The 19171-nt window shown below is 39.2% G+C and overlaps 1 protein-coding gene across 3 annotated transcripts in view; it reads left to right on the top strand.

Annotated features, from left to right (window-relative positions):
• The first annotated feature begins 1628 nt into the window (after positions 1 to 1628).
• RASSF5 (Ras association domain family member 5) overlaps positions 1629 to 19171 on the top strand; it is a 93212-nt gene continuing 75669 nt past the window's right edge. The window contains exon 1 of one of the 3 annotated variants that reach the window (XM_088154168.1): positions 1629 to 2438. In XM_088154168.1, coding sequence (XP_088010294.1) covers positions 1691 to 2438 — 748 coding nt within the window. In that variant the 5' untranslated portion in view covers positions 1629 to 1690. Of the gene's footprint in view, positions 2439 to 15906; positions 16268 to 19171 lie in introns of those variants that run through there. The other 2 variants (XM_088154170.1, XM_088154171.1) reach the window with 2 other exon arrangements.

The following is a 19171-nucleotide window of genomic DNA, read 5'->3' on the forward strand; positions in this document are numbered from 1 at the left end:
ATAGTGTGATTTGTTTGGTTTTTACTGTGTTTTGTGATTATTAAAAAATCCCATCATTTAAGCAAGCTAGGAATTTATACAATGTGTGGTCTAGCCCTGTTACTTTAAAAATGCATCTCCCTCCCCCCTTGTAATTCCAGATTGGGATTGTAGCATGATGAACAAGGACACTTAACTGGTTTATTCAATACTGTGTTCCCAATCCAGATCAGGCCTCTAGTGCCTGATTTTTTTATTTGCTTTTACTGTTTATTTGCTTTCACTGTTTTTTCCAGGAGTTCATTCTGGGGCATCAGTGGCTACGGTTGGTGTACTTGGTGATAACTTTACTAAGTTCACTGTTATTTGGGTGGCCCGTGATTATTGGTTACCTCTACAAAGTTCCACTTCTTGATGGGAAGTCAGAAGTTTAGCTTACAAAGGCAGAGACTTTATCCTTATATTGATATACAGCCTGGAATTTCCCAGCCCTGGTTCTCCAAAAATCCCCAGAAGCTGAGAGTAAACAGTTGATAAGTTCCAGAAATCACTCAGTGAGAGAGTATGAAGGCAGGGAGCTGTCTCAGGTTAGGTATGTCCCTATCATAAAGGTGTTCAGCGTTCAACAGATCAGCTTTGGGTTCATACAGTGAAATAACTCTCCCAACTAAATTCATTATGCTTTAGCCAGTGTATCAACCAGGCTATGAGAGGGCTGAACGCCACAGTGGCTTGCTTTCTTGCGCATCAATTGCTCAGTGCTCTTTCTGAATTGCACAACACAACATTCCTTAATGCCCAATACCTCTTCACAGCTCAGTACTTCCTTGCAGCTTTTTTAATATAACTCAGGCTGGGGTCACCCACTGCATTAAGCTACAATGTGGTTTTCCTGTTTCTGGTTTAAGACTGAATGTAAATCCCAGAGAAGGAATCCTATTATTCCAGATGGGAAAGGAGACAGCACTTTGCATACGCTGAAAGTTCACATCACTTTTTTAAAATACTCTGGGTGTTCACACAATACACCAAACCATCGTGGTTAGATATTAAGGTCAAGATCAATGTAAGATTCACCACCTCTTTTATTAAGCTTTGAATATATCCAAGTCTGAACTTAAAGCTTCTGCCAATTTGCACTGCAAATCTTTTGTGAGAGACTGAGTGTACAATACCTTCTGTGGTGCTTTCCTCTGTTTGGCGTGCCTTGCTATGAGAACTCGGGTAATGAGCGTTTAATCAAGTTGTGTATGAACACAACCATCATATCATGGGTCGTCGAGAGTGAAGTTAGGCGTCAGCTTAAGCAGGGCATGCCGTTTTTTTCTAAGCTTCGGGGAAGAAATCGTCCTTGCCCTAGGCTGAAGAACCTGAGCAATAGCCGGTCCTGACACTTGCCTCTGAGCACGTGCAGAATGACTCTCTTTTCCCACGACCCGATTTTTCCAGTCAGCTCAAACTTAGAGGAAAGAGGGTGGATTCCGGGTTACAGCGTGGGACTCCTTTTGGCGAAGCCAACCAATTTGGAAGCTGGACCAACCCCAGCGCGGGGAGATTTGCGCGGCGCGGGGCTCCTCGCCCGCCCCCTCCCTCCCTCGTTCGCTCCACCCTCCCTCTCCTTCGCAGCCTCCGCAGGTCCCTCTTAAGAGCGCCTGCGCTGCTGGCCACCCGTCGGCAGGTCGCAGCTGTTAGGGCCGCTTGCCTGCTCGCCATGGCCATGGCTTCCCCGGCCATCGGGCAGTACCCTTACCCGCTGCTACTGGATAGGGAACAGCAGCTCTTCCTGCAGAGCCTGAGCGCCAACGAACGGAAGAAGATCCTCAAGGGCTCCGCTTCCAATGACATGAAGCAGCCGCCGCCGCCGCCGCCGCCGCTGCCAAGGCGGAGGCAGCCGCAGGAGCAAGAGCAGCCGCAGCCTCCCCGCGCTGCGGGGGCCATGTCCCGGTGGGGCGCGGACGTAGGTAGCGGGCTGGAGAAGGACGCTCTGCCGGCCGCGAAGGCGGGACGCGCCGAGGCGCTGCGAGAGCGTCCCTCGGAGTCCCGCGGAGCTCTGCCCTTCACCTCCTGCCGCGGGAGGCCCCTCGGGAGCGCAGTGGAAGCAGAGCGCGGGGCGGCCGTCGGGCAAGCGGCTGAGGACGGAGCCGAGATTCCCGGGGCTCCCCTCCTTCCTGGGAAAGAGGCTGCGATGGTGGCTCACTTAATACCCCGGGAGCTGCCCGCTTCCCCCGGCCCCGCAGCCAAGCCCTTCCGCTCCGGGCAGCTGCACCACCAGCGGCTCCGACTGAGATCCGGAGCTCCTCGCCTGCTGCCCGACGTGCGCACCATTTTCGAGCAGCCGCGGGACCCCCGAGTGCGAGAGGAGAAGGGAGAAGGACACCGCTTCGAAGGCTTTGCCCTCTGGAGGGGCTGGTGCGACCTGTGCGGGGAGGCTGTGCAGCAGCGGGCACTGCGCTGTGCCAGTAAGTTGCTCTCGCCCCCTCCCGTCCGCCCCGCCCCGCTCTCAGGACCCTTTTCCTGCCTCTTTTGCTCGAAACGTGGCAGAGGCGAGTTAGGTCACAGGTCTGATCCTTCTTACTTGGATTTGGCAGGTAAAATAAACATCCTTCCTGCCAACGACAGAAGGCCACGCCGGTCCTAAGCAATATAACTGTAGAGGACCTGGTTCTTCCACTCTCCCCTTGCACCTTGTTTACTGCATCCCCTGGGGTCGGGTTGCTCTTTCTTCACAATATAGGAGTAAGTCGCTAGTAGTCAGTGGTGTTCTCTTTCACTCCCCAGAAAGGCAGACCTCTAATTCTTCCTACTTCTTTAACAGAAAACCTCCCTGATTTTGCGAGGTCTTCATCTCTAGCCAACTCTAGCTACTGCCTCCAGCACTGTGGGCAGGGAAGGCTCCTTTTGTCCCAGACTGGTGTGTGTGTGTACACTCATTTCCATATATAAGTTACTGCCCAGGGCAGGGCCTGTGTAACCTTGTTGCATCCAGTCTCCATCCTCATGAAAGCTCTCAAAAAGCCTGACAGAGAATTCCACCTTTATGGTATGTGAACTGATGTTGGTTTTAAACCAGAAAGCTTAAAAACTGCACATGTTGAAATAGCTGTTGGTGTTGATTTGAATCCCCATTTGTGTGAATGTCATCCTGCTTTGATCTCTCTTTTACAATTGGGTTGTCTTCTCTTTTGAGGATGTTCTTTAGAGGATGTCCTCTGGGCTGCAGGTTGGTCAATGCAATCATTAGAAGTCTGTTCTGCTGTTATCGGAATTGTGTTGATCTAAGTTCCTTAATCACCTTCAACTTGATCTCTGTTCACTGTTCAATCCCATGTTAGGAATAAAAGGTAAGGCCATCTGAGCTGAATTCTTGACATTCTGTAAGTTTTAGATACTGTGTTTAGCTTTTCAGAGAAACAACAGTAGACATTCTTATTTGTGATACGTGGATAATTTCGCTTTTGTTTTCCCTCTGTGTTCCTGTGGGGAATCTTTTGCAATCTCTCCAGTGGTGAAAATATCTTTTTTCCCATCCTCTTGTGATTTGTGTGATCCTAAAAAGGTTTATTCTGTTTCTGGCTGCTACTTATCCCTTTGCTAGCCTTTTCCAAGGCTGTATGGATAAGTGGATGTCTGCATTATGTACATGACTTGATTTGATCAATCTTTTCTTTTTAAAAAAGAGTGAAAGAATAGTTAAATTAATGGTATTTATGTTCACCGTAGATCTTCAAGCAGATACTGGGGCTCAGGACCATATGATGGTCCTAGTGAGTTGAGTACAGCACTGTTTTAATTTTGCGTGGGGCAGCATAAAGATGGGGACATAGAAAGTTGCCTTATCCCAGATAAGAATATTTGTTTATGGAAGCTTCCACTAGATCTGCCTACTGCACTAAACCAGCAAGTGTTTTGGTATGGTTTCAGTTTAGTATGTTGTGTGAACCCAGTCATTGAACAAGCCCTGGAATGTGATGTGTGAACCAGCGACCCTCCAAGGTTTCAGGCAAATATCTGGTTAGCAACTGTCCAAGATTGCAGGCAAAGATCCCATTGCATTATCATTAATTCTATCCCTTCAATTGGATGAATCGGGGACTGACCCTGAAACAATCTGCATGAGTGATATGTGTTCTATCACTATGCTATGGCCCTTCCCCAACAAGATGCCACAAGAAAGTTTCCCTCTCACATGTTTCTTGCATTTGACAACTTTCCCAGATGCTCATTTATAATGCAGAAGATTCTGTCTTCTTCCCCTGAGACCACTATAGGCCTATCTGTTCATTTTCCAGGGTACAACTGAATATGTGGAGAGACTGTTCCTTTGGGTTCTATATACACCCAAATGCTGCAGGGCTCCAGGATTGTACAAATTGAACAGGGATCATATATAAAGGCTCCATGCAAATAGGAAATCGGCACACATCACAGGGTTGAGATATAGTTGGTAACATATGTTATCCAGTTAGCCACTGAATATATTGATTTGAACCTGAATGAGCAAGACTTGCAATATGCAGAGATGCTGATTGCTTCATATTGAGTTTAGATTGCAAGACTAGAGAACAGCCCTACAGAAGCCATACAGGTAGAGAATTTGTCTTTTCGTATCCTGGTATTCTCTGAGATACCTTTTGTTCAGTTGGACAAATGCATAATGATGATAAAGAGGATGTTTTTCTTGTAAAGTTCTATGAATAATATTTTATTATTTTATACTTTAGTTTTTATACTTTGACTTTCTTTGTTCAAAATAAGTAGATAATATTCTATATCCATCAGTGTTCCTGAACCTCCAGTGGTGTCTGTGAGTAACCACAAATATGTCAAAACGATGACATGAGTGTGATGACATCCTCACACAAATGCCGCTATTATGTACTTGTGTCCCAGTGTCTGACACAAAGCCATAGGTCATGGCATTTAAGGGATGATGATTTCTCTGCATTTCTTTCCTCAGTCATCTTTTCAATACCGCTACCCAGTTGGTCAATATTATTGTTATCCTAATGTTACAGATGTGGTTGGGAGTGGTTTCAAGTTGTGGATGAGTATAGCATCTAAATTCATAACTGACCTTTCAGCTCAAGGTCTCCTCAGAATTAATCTAGTCAAATTCTCTCATAAGATTAAAGTTAAGGTTAAAATCAAGCTTATCTAGCATCTTGTGTGGGGTTCTTATGTGTTTGGGGAGGGGTATAATTTTTCAAAATAAAATATGTTGTGAATTAATGTAATTGACTGGAGAATGTCTGCCATGTGAGATAATATATGTGCAATTATTGTGCTTGATTTTTCCAGACCTAACTGATCATTTTTATTTCTTCTGTTTAGGAAACTAATCTGTTGTATTTAATATGTAAAGAGATTAGTAGTTTAATCGTGTACTGTATACAATTTTGCATCTTTTAGTCTAGGCTTTACGACAATCTCTAATTTTTTTCCTGAATTACTGCAGTAATGAATTCATTTTATCTTCTAACTGCAAAGTCTGATTAGTTATCTAAAGTCATTTAAGAGTCTGCTGGTTCTTGAAGCCTAGCAAGGCAATCCTATACAAGGCTATTCAGAAGATGTCACTGAATTCAATGGGACTTATGCCTAGGTCGGTGGAGATAACCTTGTAGTTTAAGAATATTTAAATTGGCCGTACCAGATAAGAACAAATACAATATTCCCCCAAGCTGGCTATGATGGTCAAACTGTGAACATGTCATGGATTTCTGTTGTGGGATATTACATGCTTCTAATCTGTATTCTTCCTATAAATGCTGAAGGCTGGCTGATCTTTTTAATATTTCGGTGGGATGATTTTATGAGCAGCTATCTAGAATAACTGCATAAAATGTTCACTGAAGGAAAAATGCTCATTTATAATCTGAGGAATAGGTTGGCGTTGACAGTATGAAAATATGTTTTAAAAAATCCTATCAATTTCCTTCAAGTACATCTCTTTAAGTGAGGCTATAAGGCTTTAATCAGTTAATGGGATTAATGAAATGAATATAGCTCCCAATGAAGATTAAAATCTCACCCTCAGATCTGAATGGTACCATGCCACCTTGTTTTTCACAGAGAAGGTTTCTCTAAAAAGAGCATAAATATGTCTTTTCCCTTTATTCCAGCTTTTGCAGCAACAGTTTATTCTGCATTAAACACTGTTACAGCTGTCTTTTAAGTAACTAAGGTAGCCACTTGAAAAACTAAAGCCAAAATCTATATGAAGAAGATAATTTTGAATCTAAGCAACTTACATTAAAATTATTTTCAGCTTCATTAATATCAAAAAACCCACTTCACTGATTTCTGTTTTCTACCTAACAAGCAATCTGATTATCTCACTAAAAATGGGGAAAAAGTTGACTTCAACGGGTGGGGTTTTATGCTTCCCTAAAGTGAAGAATCAACTATTATTTGCTTGCATGTTTGCTCATCCTGGAGTTTTTTGGGAGAGTTGTGAATGCAACCTTATATAATCTCTGTATCCGTCAGGCCAGTTTTGCATATCTAGAGTCCAGTCTAACTTTCTGAGGGTATAACCTAGTTGAAACTTGGGTTAATTTTTTTCTTTCTCTGCTCCCTTTTCTCTCTGGGTTTTTAAAAGCATCTTGCCGGGTAAAGAGTTTTTGGAAACTAGAGAGCTTGCGTGCTAATTTGTACGCTCTCACTTGGCCGAATAAAAGTAGGGTTTGGGTTTAAACAACCTGGATTTAGTAATCAAGAAAATATTATCCTTCCTTCATTTTAAATTGCTCTGCTCTCGGTAGTACCTTTTATAAGAGTACTGTAGGATGCATGGCTGTTTTTTCATTCTTCCACAGAGGAGTCCTGCCAGTTTGGGTGTTGTGCTCTTTTTCGGCCCACATTCTGGCAAGTGGTAGAGCTGCCACAGGTTTTCCTTGCTAGCTTGACAGCGTTGCAACTTGCTTCTCCGTAGCCGGAAAGCTTTCCTCTGCGAGATCCAAAACTTCCCTTCCTGGATTCTCTCTAGCTCACTTCATGATTTTAATGTTTTGGTTTGTTTTCAAATTCATACTTGATTAAGGGCTGGTTTTTTGTTTGTGTGTTCATTTGTTTGGTGGGGCTGTATCTGCAGAAGAATGAATGGGGCTTAAATCTGGTCTTGTTGAGCCTTTTAAAAGGAAAGACAAATTGGAAGACAAAAGAGCTTCATTGGGTTCTGCAGCCTCATATTAATGCTGCAAGATTATGCCCAACCCTTTGATTTGGTTGCAAAGATATGTCACATTTGGGGGTTTTTCCCCCCCAGCAAATGAATGTTTGGATCACTGTGGAAGTTCTTTGTATGTACTGTTTCCTTACCCCTACTGTATGTATGTTCCTCTTTTGCGTATAAAGCTTTATACAACTTTTCATAAAGGCCTACACTGTTTTAGTGACGTTAAAATGGCTTGACAAAGAATGTTTAAGTATGAATTGATAGTATGAATTGATAGTTAGAGTCAGGCTGAGTCCTCCCATCCTTGTTTTTTCTTTACTGTAGGTAAAGATGCTAAGAGACCTTGTTTGGTCTGCATTTTGAAGGAATCAAAGTGATCTAGCCTGTGAATATTTTGTGGAGAAAATACGTATGTAAACGTTTTGTGCTCTTTTTTAAACGCAGATTAAACTGGAAATGAGACAATAAACATTTTGAATGAAAAATGCTGATCTGACAATAGACTGAGGACTAACTTTGATAATCAGTCTTTTACAATACTGTAGCTGTGGTCAGTGCCTGATTTGGAGGTAACAGATGTAGAAGATCTGGGTCTCACTCTGCAGTGACGTTTATCTCAGTTGTGCCTCTTCTTTGTATTTGAATCTCCGAGGGCCAGTTCATATCCAAAACATCTACTAGTTCAGTTTGCACATATTGTTAAGCTGTAATGTTGTTTGTTTGGTTTTGATATATCCAGCTGTATGAACCCACTCATTCTGGCTTGTAAACCATGGGGATTTATGTCCTGCCTTCTTGCCCATAAGTACTGAGGGGCTAATGGCTTAGCATAGTCTGTGAACCCAATCAATTATGCTTGAATTAATGAACCATGTTATTAAACAACCATGGTTTAGTGCAATGTGCAAGGTCAGCCACTGATGAAGTTCTCATAGTGACCAGATCATGGTTTATTGAATCAATCAAAATTAAGTGACTTTACACAATCTAATTGATAAGCCATGGTTTACCAGCTACAGTTATTATCATTATTGTTGTAAGTGTTTTTATGCCATTTCAAATAACAACAACCTTGTTACTGTGCACCTCCTAGAGTCAAATTTTTGTGAGATGGGCAGCTATATAAATATAAATGAATTTAAAAAAATAAACAAATCTAAGCAGTTGCAATCAAATCTAAGTGAACCAAACAGAGCATATCATGGCTTAGCACATGTATGAACCTAGCTGTTGGAATCAGTGGTTAGCCAAGAGCATTTCTGAGACTGCAGAAAGGAATGAGTTATATGTCAAGGAATCCTGCTGTCTGGTATTCATAAGAAATAAACATGAAGAACCTTATGCTAATTTCAACAATCACCAAATACACTGGGTTTCAAAGCTCAGAACCGTCAGGCAGCATGAGCCTTGTAGTCGCTGAGGTCTGACACCTTTAGTATGTCCCAAAGTATCAGAACTGAAATTTGCGAAGCAGAAAAAAAGGGTGAAAAAGAAGTTTGTTATAAAAATACTTTGCAAGTGATCATAATGGATGAACCCGAGAAAGGGGTGATTAACAGTCCTTTTTGACGTAAGGCCAGGAAACAAACAGACAAACCAACCAGGATTTAGCTCTGAATTGTGCCTACATATAAGACTGGATTCTCTAGCTTGGTTGAAGCTACTCTTCATATCATTTAAATTATGATGATCACAGTAAAGAAATTCTAAATATTCAAGTCATGTCTTAGATTTCCTGTGAATACCAAGTTCCAGAAAGAATTATCGAGGTTTCTGAGGGAGACTTTGACACAAGCAGAAGGAAGTAAACCTATGCACACACATCTATGGAATCCCACTCAGATATTCTGTTAGTATAATTCTATGGCTAAGATGTCAACCTGGACACTGTATCCAGGCTTCACTGTTAACAAGAACTTAAAACTTCTAATACATAAAAAGCCCACAGACTTCTTTACCTGGTCCCAAAGTCTTTGGTATAATTAAAATGATGAGAATTTTGAGTAGTATATACATACATCATTTTAAATGTAGCTTCTTTTAAAAAATAATGAATAAAATATATTTACAAATCATATCTTTTTATGGCAGTTATATGAAGGAATATGCCTATATATCTGAATGCTTTTTCCTACAGAACTATCATTGTGAGAATCTGTACCTGGATTTAAAGAAAAATTAATCATTAATACAAATTGTGTGGATTGCTTGAATAGTGCTGCTTTGTACAGAACAAAAATGGTAATATGTACTTAAGTCCAAAGAAGATTTTTGTTTGGTATCTTCTTTATAATAATGTAATAGGCGCTAACGCAGTTTTTTGATTCTGACCATGAAAATCAGTCTTTTGATGCATTTCTTTAACAGATACTCTGTTTCCATACAAATAGCTTAGGACAGATTCCATGTGGCCTTTTATATTTAAGTTGGGTATATTCTGTTTAGGAAGAAGTTCTGCCCTTTAGATGTCAAAAAACAAAAGCATATGCTTCTAGCCATTTGAGCTAAATTTTGCCTTTTTTTTTTCCCAATGGCTCCTTTTTAAAAATATACTGTATAATTGTTATTAGGAATTTTGATTATAATAGTAAAATCTAATACAAACTAAACTTAAAGAAAAGAAAATGGAGAGGAGTAAAAAGTGCAAGGAAAGAGAAAAAGAGAAAAGTAAGGATATAATAAAGAGAAAAGAAATATATAAAGAAGTGTCTTCAACCTTCATCACAATAAGTATAAACAAATTTAATAACTGTTCACCCTCTCTAAAGTTACAAACATTTACCTCTTCATCCCATATCCCATTCTCTTATCTATAAACAAATCCATAAAACATCCTTTTTTCAGTCCTGTGTCAGCAGAAAGTCCAAAAAGGGTAGCCAGAAATAACATATCTTATTTTAATCTTGATCAAATAGACCAACTTTGTATTCCTTCCTTTTATTTCTAACAGTCTTAATCTTTAGTTCATTCAAATATTGTCTTAGGATTTGATTTCTCTTCATTTCTTCTTTGTCCCATCACACAGAGTTCTTCAAGACTTTAACAAGCCTCTTTTGTAAATCCAGTAGGAAAAAATTATCTAGGTCACTCTCTTGGACCTTTTTAAATTTTAAAACCTCAGCCAGTTTCTTTTGTAGATCCAGTGAAACATCCTTTTCTAAATCATTTTCTTGGCCTGTCAGTTGTAAATCCATTTTCAATATCCTCTCTATCTTGTCAACTAAAATTTGTTCTACATCTGATATTTCTTCAGTAACATCTTTTGGACATAGTCTATCCATGGAAGCAGACATCATTACTGACATTGTTGATATTGTGGATACTATTTTCTGACTCCATTCTTCAAAAGTGTCCTTCATTATTTTTATTTTCATAACCATCTTGCAGGCCTGTATATCTTTCCTCTACCTAAAATCTTTAGTCCCCTCTAGTATGCAGTTTTTGAAATCCTAAAATTATCTATTTTGTGTCTTGTAAAAACCAGAACAGGATCTATTTCCCACTAGAAGCTGTTTGTACTTTATAATTAATTCCAAAATCGTATTGTAGAATTTTCAATATTCCAATTATATCTGGATCCTTAGTCCATTTTTAACTTTCTAAGACCAAAATCTTTAGCTTTTTGCTGTTTATTTCAAATTCTTTAAATTCTTAAGCTTATAATTAAAGTTTTCTTTTGTTCAGGATTAAAGGCAGACTCACTAGGCGTTTTCAAACTTGTCATTCCAAAGGTCTAATAGCTTAGAAGTAGTTAATGAGCAATTTCCAAAAGTGATTATTAAGTGAGGTTTGCGAATTTAGTGTCCTTAAAAGTCTCCACTGCATTGCAAGCAAGATGGCTAATCCTGTTGTCTCTCAGCACTCAAACCCACAGAAAACCACTGTCCTCTGGTCTCCTCATGGGGAGCAGCCGTCTGGAGCATGTGGGCAAACTCCCATCCTCTCCTTATCTGGACAGGTTCCAAGGGTTAGGGTTTGAGAAGGCCTTAGCATGGGGTGTGGGAAGGCCATAGAAACCTCATCTTTTCATACTCTGAAATACGCTTTGCATTTAGCACTCTAATGCTAAATAGTTGGCAGTATCCAGATCTGGTACACTACAGTTCCCATCACCTCCAGCCACTATTACATTGGCTGGAGATGGGGGTGTTGTAAAGTTAGGTTGGGAAAAAGTGGTGTAAGATTGTCCCCTCCAGAGCTGAAACAGCAGCATGGGTGACCTGCTTGCTTTGTTCACTGTTCGGCTATTGCCCTCATTCCCTGATTTTGTGTTCTGTATTACAGTATAAGTTTATATGCCATTTAAGTGAAAAGGCTGTGTTGGACTCCACGTGTAAAAATGGGAATAGAAGCAGCTTACCATTTTATTTTGATCAGAGAACATTAGAGGAGGGATTTTGTATGAACTTTTAATAATTCCAAGATCGAGATAGCTACATCGCTGACTAGCTATTTTTTTGAAATGAACATTTTCTTATACCATCATCTTTTCCTCATCTTGGAATAATGCCCTGAGAATTTCTTATCTATCATAGCAAGGTAGAGATCAGCAAAGAGTTTCGATTAGGCTTTAAAGTGGACAAAATTAATGCCACTTCCCAAAAGAATATTTTTTGAAATCCAAGAATGAAATGCTTGGGATTATTTTTTGTTGGCCTTCCTTATTTTCAGTACTGCATTGCTTTTCTTCCCAACAGACCCAGGTGGCTGGCCAGCCAAGTGTGACTGGTGCATTTTGAACGACTGTAAAATGATGATTGCTCTACTTAAGTGTCAGTGGCATGTTGCTTGCAAATGAACTGCAAGGCAGCTGGTAACCCAGCTTGATGTATCATTGGAATCTCTCGGGTCAGGTGGTAGAATTGAGTCTTAAAAAAAGAAAAAACAGAAGTCCTGATGTCAGAGGTAAGTACTCCTTAGTCTTTTTAGAAGAAAATCAGGTATTTATAGTAGAGGATCATAGAATGTGTAACACCAGAGCCAGGTCAAGGTAGGATGCTTCACTGGAATTAGGGGCAACTTTTATCTGCTCCATTAGAGAATTAATGCTATTACTTAACCACGGCAGCCAAGAATTGAGAAAAGAATCTAGGAAGATGCATAGGTAGTTGGGTGACTAGCCTTTTTAGACTAGTGAGCTCATTTGGCATTTTCAGGTGATATTGTGGGGGTTCTTGCGAAAAGGCTGATGGATGAGGCTTGCTTATTCACAAAATGTCTGCCATGGGAAAAGAACCATTTACTGGAAGATTACTTAACAACTCTTCCTCTGGCAGGACACTCCCTCTTATCCCTGCTTGCTTTTGTCCTTTTTCCAAACAAACGCTGGAATTCCCTTTTTTATTGTTTTTTAAGCTTATGGGGCCCAGAGGCATTCTTGGAAATAAATGCTAGAAGATGCACTTTGCTTTGCAGCTTGCTAGCTTCACCATTTCAGGGAGAGGGAGGTTGTGGGTGAATTTGGGCACCTTGGTGCCAGGACATTGTTTTGGGAATCAGAGTTCTAACTTAATAACTGAATAGGTTGGTCCCACTGTGGTGAGTTAAATATCACAAGGTGATCCTTCCAGGAGATTTCTCTGGAATACAGAGGGAGGAAAGAAGCAATACTTCCCAGATTTCTACATTCAGAGGGAGGAGTGTTCGTACTCTGGCCCAGTGCCAAAGTTACACTGGGGTCTGGGGAAGGGGCTTGCCTCCAGACAGCCCTTTAGCAGAAGCTAAAGCAATTCTCAAATTAGTTCATTTTATATTAGATCACTTTATTTTTGTTTTCACCTTTCCTGGCATAATTGTCTCTTGATTACTCTTCAGAGGAAGCACTTGAGTTGTTACATTTCCATATGATTCATAGATCTTTGTAACTTTTTAATTGGTTCTTTGTTTTTGCTAAGTGTTTGTTTAAGGTAACACATTCCTTTAGCAGGTGTGGGCATTCTTTGGATGGTACATGGCAGGAAATGATGGGTGTTCCAGTGAGCAATTTTAAACAGAAGAGTTTGGAAAGATGTCTCCTCTTTCTGCATTAATTCCTCTTGAAATGATACATAAATAGATTTTGGGGAGAGTGGTTTCTGCTGCAGTGCTCAAGTTTAGATGTTGGCATTGCGCCTTTGTCGGAAATAGTGAAAGTTGGTCTGAAAATGGAAGAGGTAGGTTCATGTTATTACTAGGATCCAATCAATCCTTTCTGTGGACACCTCTGCTTTAATGAATAGGGAAGTGTGATTTTGGGACTCCAGTGACTGGCTAATCAGCACTTTCAAATTCAACCTTGGATATTCCAAAGAAAGCTTTTCCTTTGTGCTTGATTCATGGAAGTGCCTAAATTACAAATGGAGTGGAAGTAGAGATGGAAGTGGAGTCATGGCACAGCAACTCCTATGACCATGTGTAAAGCAGGAGCATCTGAGTGCAGAAAATTTATATGTACAGTTTGTTATAGGAGTTTAGAACCTTGCTCACAGGATTTCAGCTTCTGAAAAAATCAACATGAATAGTCTTTACTTAGATCTTCATGGCTGTTCTTTCTATACATGGCCTGTCTTCACACATTATTAATGCTTATAGGAAGCTACAGTTGATATTTTTCCAGTGTGGCCAGGTTTTAGGACTTTGAATGCAGTAACTTGCAATATTAAAATTATTTTTAAGAGCAGCTAATAGAGCTTATATCTTCCTTTTGCTATAGAGTTGATTAACACTAAATATGTCCATATAACATGAGTTGTTTGATTCCTCCTAGTGAACTGGCAAACCCTCTTCTGAGTTTTCACAGCTCATGTGATCAAGTACAGTAGCTTCAGCTGCCATCTGAAAGCTATTTTATATAATCAAGATATTGCATATAACTGTATTGTCATGCATGTTCAATACCTACAGATGGAAAATGAATTCCATCTTTTAAAGAGGTGTGTGTGTGTGTGTGTGTGTGAGAGAGAGAGAGAGAGAGAGAGAGAGAGAGAGAGAGGAAGGAAGGAGGGAAGGAAGGAGGGAAAGGAAAGGAAAGGAAAGGAAAGGAAAGGAAAGGAAAGGAAAGGAAAGGAAAGGAAAGGAAAGGAAAGGAAAGGAAAGATGCAGCAGAGATTTTGGCCTGGATAAAGAAGCTATAATTTCCCTCCAGGATACAGTGAATGCTATTTTCTTACAAGTAAATTATGTGAAACTATCACAAACTCTCTTTACAAGAGAGAAGAGGAAATAGAATTCTACAGTTCTTAGAGATACACAGTTAGGAGAGAGCACTGAATTTAGACCGACTTCTGAATAAATGCATAGAATTGGATGCAAATTGTATTTTATTACTCAATGGAGTGAGAAATTTGAATTCTAATCCCTGCTTACTCTCTTGTAAATTATCTTCAGTGCTGGGAATATAGTGAGATAAACCTGTGAGTTCCTTGGAAGAAGAATAGGATTCAGATGTGCAAAGTTGTATTTTTATACATTCTGCTGAAAAATGTGGCTAGTAAGCTAGGTGTACAAATCTCATAAACAACAACTTGTTGAATGTTCTAATGCAGTCTTCTCATCTGCTGTGTTGGACTACAAGTCCCTAAATCCCTAGCCAAAGACTGTTCCAGTAATTGAAAAAGAACTGGAAGTTATAGAAATCACCTGTGTCTTTGTAAAATGGAGACATTATGTTGTTGTGATGCAGTACATTCTTAACAGCAGCTGCAAAAATGGCAAAAGCAGTTAAGATTTGCTTACACTAAAATAGAAATAACAGGTAATCCTTTTTTAGCGCCTGCCTTGGATGACAACCATTTGCAGTTACAACCGTGATGAAAAAGTAACTTCATGACCAATCCTTGCTTTACAGACCTTTGCGGGTCTGTAAAGCAAAGGACAGCTGAAGTAAGATCGTAAGCACAGTTGCAGTTTCACTTAGCAACCGCTTCACTTAACAACTGAGTTGCAGGTCCCAATTGTAGTTGCTAAACAAGGACTACCTGTAAAACTGATTGGATCTTTCTAGACACCTTTGCTATAGTAAACTGTATTTCTAATCCACCTACATGTCCCTGCCCCAGTGTTCTTTTGGTCAAATCACAGTTTCTAATACTTGAATCATTAACTCTAGTTCACGAAGAGGTGATTCATGACCAAGCATGTGGGAATATGGCAAGGTATTTGTGGATGTGTAGAAGATGATTACAGAACTATTGTGAGTACTTACCAACTGGTGTCCATGAATCAGCTTTATTTATGTCACTAGGCATGTCCACTTGACTATACAATGTGCAAATATTCATCAATATTTTGAGAGTTTTGTTATTTGTTCTTGTGGAAAATGTACACGTGTACTTCTAACAACTTTAAAACAAATAACACAGGAGCTTCTCCTTCCAGGCTAGGTCCCTATTCTGTCAGTACAAAGAGGAGTTGTGGTTGGAAAAATAATGTCAGGAGTGTCTAATTCTATTGTTACTGTTATTGTTGGTATTACTTTGGTTACCTATTCATAATAGCATTATTACCCACAGGCCTGTTTTTAATGTATTAATATCCTTAAAGATGCAGCATATTAAGATAACTGGTTTAATTAAAGTCTAAAATAATCTTAATTCAAAACTAAAGCAAAAGATTGTGAAAGCTAAGGATATTTGAAAGAAGCTTTCCTAAAAAAAGAGATGGCTTCTGGCTCTCTCTTTACTGTAGCCTCTTCCGTTATGTTGCTTTATCTTATCAGGCAAAAAGTCCCAGAAATAGAAAGTTTTCCATGCGTTACAGAAGCTGCCCTGGAAGTTTGTGGACTGCAGTGTTTGCTTTTAGTTTGGGGGGAAAAAAAGGAGACAAAAAGGCAAGGGAACTACAAGCGCAGGACTCTCAATTTTGAAACATAAATAAATTGTAGAGGTAATACATTTGCTGCTTTAGGTAACATTCCACATTCAAGCACTTGCCTGCCTGTCTGGTGTGCCCAAAGAAACTATTGATCTTCTGTTAGAAGAATGACAGAAGGAGAAGCAGGAGCTGCAGCTTGCTTTGGGCTAGTAACAAAGAGAATCCGGAAGCTCTTTAGGCATTTTCCTAAGTCTAAATCATGGTCTGAGGGTCTCCACCTCCAACTCAAGAAACCCAGTAGACCGGTCTTGCTGGCCAAAGGTAAGTTCCAATGATTTGGGCAAAAATACGCCCTGGCTGTAGTAGGAAACTGAAGGATATGGGGGAGTAGTTACCGATGAAGAGAACAGAAGATGTCCAGTGCTACTTTGCAAGATATTTAAAAAATGTCTTGATGAATAACTTGAACAACACTTTTTTGGGTAAAACCTTGGGTGGTGGGTTGGTTGGCTTATACTTTGTGAGTTGGTTAAGCAGTCTAATGATTAAAAAACCCTACACTAAGGAGAATTATTTCATTATAGCTCACAAGTTAGTAGTACTGATAATATAGCAATAATAAATTACTGTATAATGCTATAGCATTCTATCAATGTTTTTGTGAGTTGCAAGAAATCTAACATTTGTATAGATTTGTGTATATTATTGCTTTTTGATCATGTGAGTCAAAATGTTAGATTTTAAGTGTACACTTAAATAATATGCTTTTCTTTTTGCTTAAATAATATGTTTTTGAAATAGTGAACACAAAGAGAGAATCGTTGGAATTTCAGAACTTGCCTTCTCTTTTGTAAAGATTTAATAGAGGCAAAAAACCCATAAAATAAAGTTAGAAGCTCTAAGGTTAGCACATTTGAGATGTATGGTGGTATAAATTGTTATTTTGTGACTTTGAAATTATTTTTGATGGGAAGCAGACTTATTAAAGATAAAATGAGTATGGATTCTATATTCTAAAGATGTTAGAATTATGTGTTTTACTTGGAAGTACCCATATCATTTTAATTCCTTCCTGGCTCAGTTACTTCCTTAATTATATGCAAGTTTGCATTAGATATATCCCAGTAGTATTTTGGTCATAATTTTCTTTATGCTATCTCATGGTAGAATCTGCATTGAGAGACTGTGGTCATCTGCTGACTGCATGGAATGAGAACTGACTCGCTGTTTCAAACAGGCCAAAAATTTCCTTTATTCCCTTTTGCTTCTGAAGATGAGAAAAAATATAGATTTAATGCAATCAATCAAGCATGGATAGCATAACAAGGATCAGCAGGGTAGCTGTAATCCAGAGATATCCAGCTGGGGCACTCTCCTATAGAACTGCCATTTTTTTTCTGACAGCCATTTTACACATTGACTGTAGTAATTATGGGGTATTATTTTTGCCCCTGTGATTGAATTCAATGTAATGCATGTAACCCATTGTTTAAGTGGATGACCAGGAGAGCATAACACCCTTCTAACACTCTACTGTATTTCCCAGAAACATTGTTCAATAATAACTATCTTTATATGTATGAGAATTGGTCCATTTCTTACGTTCCCATTTACAAGATATGGACAAATCCAGCTTAAAAGACATATTTTGATCTAGTAGCTTTATGTACTAATTTTATTTAGCAATGTTTTATATATGCAGTCTTTTAACGTAAATTGGTTTTCTCAGTTTTTCTGTTGAATTATCCATTTATGTCAATTGAATTTTAATATATGGCTATACGGAGGCTTGAACCTTTTAACTGTTAAGTATGGATTAAGTACGATTTGTTCTGTTGAAGACTTTGGTACCATGTTTAGTTGTGAACATTGAACATGAACACTGAACCTTACTCTACCTAAGTTGTGAGATTTTCTGACTTAGGTGAAAGATTTATTTACTCTGTTATGTCTGTATTTGTATTACAGTATTAAAGATTTAAATTCTCCTAATTAGTATAAGAGCAGAATATTATTATTTCTCAGAAATAATTGAGAAATTACTATTTCTCAGAAATAATTGATTATTATTTCTCAGAATAATTGAGACAACAGCATATTCTATTAAAACTACACTGTAAGAAAAGCTCTCAATTTGCTAGATTTAACAGTTGAGTGTTTTCATACATGATACATTAGGTGACACATTTCACCTTGATATCAGTTGTTCTTTCTGAGCTATGTCGTGCTGTTTCATCCTAAAGCTTGTGTTAAGTTTCTAAAATTAGCTTTCTCAGCTAGTCACTGAAGCCATTATATCTATTTGGAAGGTGATAGTGACTATAGGACTACTGCTTTTAACTCTATAAATGAGCCTTCTCCAATCTGGGATTCTCCAGATGTTTTAGGACTGCAGCTACTAGTATTTCCAGCTAGCATGGCAGAGAATTCTGGGAATAAATCTTGTGACACATATTGAAGGTATCGAGTTGTAGAAAGCTCCTCTAAAGAAATTCCTAATGATTGCAGACCTGACAATTGAATGGTAAGAAAAATGGTACAGTATTATCAGGATTTTGAGATAGGCATACACATTTTTAGCTAATTCTCAGAGGAGGAACCAGAAAGACTGCCATGGTCCAAGTTAGTTACATGGAACACATATCCTGACCTTGAAAGGTCTACGTGCAGAAAAACCAGGAAAGGCAGGACATTGGGAAGGCAGCAATTGCACGGAAAAGGAAGGATTCTTCTATTTGCAAAAGTGGGTTTAAACAGGATTTAAACACAATTCAGAGTTCTTTCTCTGTAGATCTCTTGAATGCAGTGATGTCCAATCTTTTGGTGGCAAAAGGATGTGAGCATTGCACAGGGCATCACAGCTTATCACATAGACAGGTGGGGGATGGTTTGGGGGAAAGCTAAAGGGATTTTTTTTTAATTGTGATATATCTGTTTTAGGGCTGACATTCCAGTTTTCATCTATTTGCAGTTCAAAATAGTGGGGAACTATGCTTTTGGTTTTCCTATATAGGCAGAAGGAGCTTCCAATAACTGCAAAAAAAATATTGGAGAACATCTGTGACTCAGGGTTAACAGGTTGCCTATCCTGTTTTAACGACTTTCACCCTGGTTTCTGTGCATGGTTGCAGCTCAGTTCTGAGATGGTCTTCAAGACCAACCAAATTACATTGTCATCAGAGGCAGAAGAAGCACCTCTTTTCATGCATTGCAGTAAAAATTCAC

Source organism: Python bivittatus, unplaced genomic scaffold (assembly GCF_059951505.1).
Source record: "Python bivittatus isolate LINGU-HERP-01145 unplaced genomic scaffold, Pbiv_v1 ctg000700_np1212, whole genome shotgun sequence".
Classification (NCBI taxonomy): Eukaryota; Metazoa; Chordata; class Lepidosauria; order Squamata; family Pythonidae; genus Python; species Python bivittatus.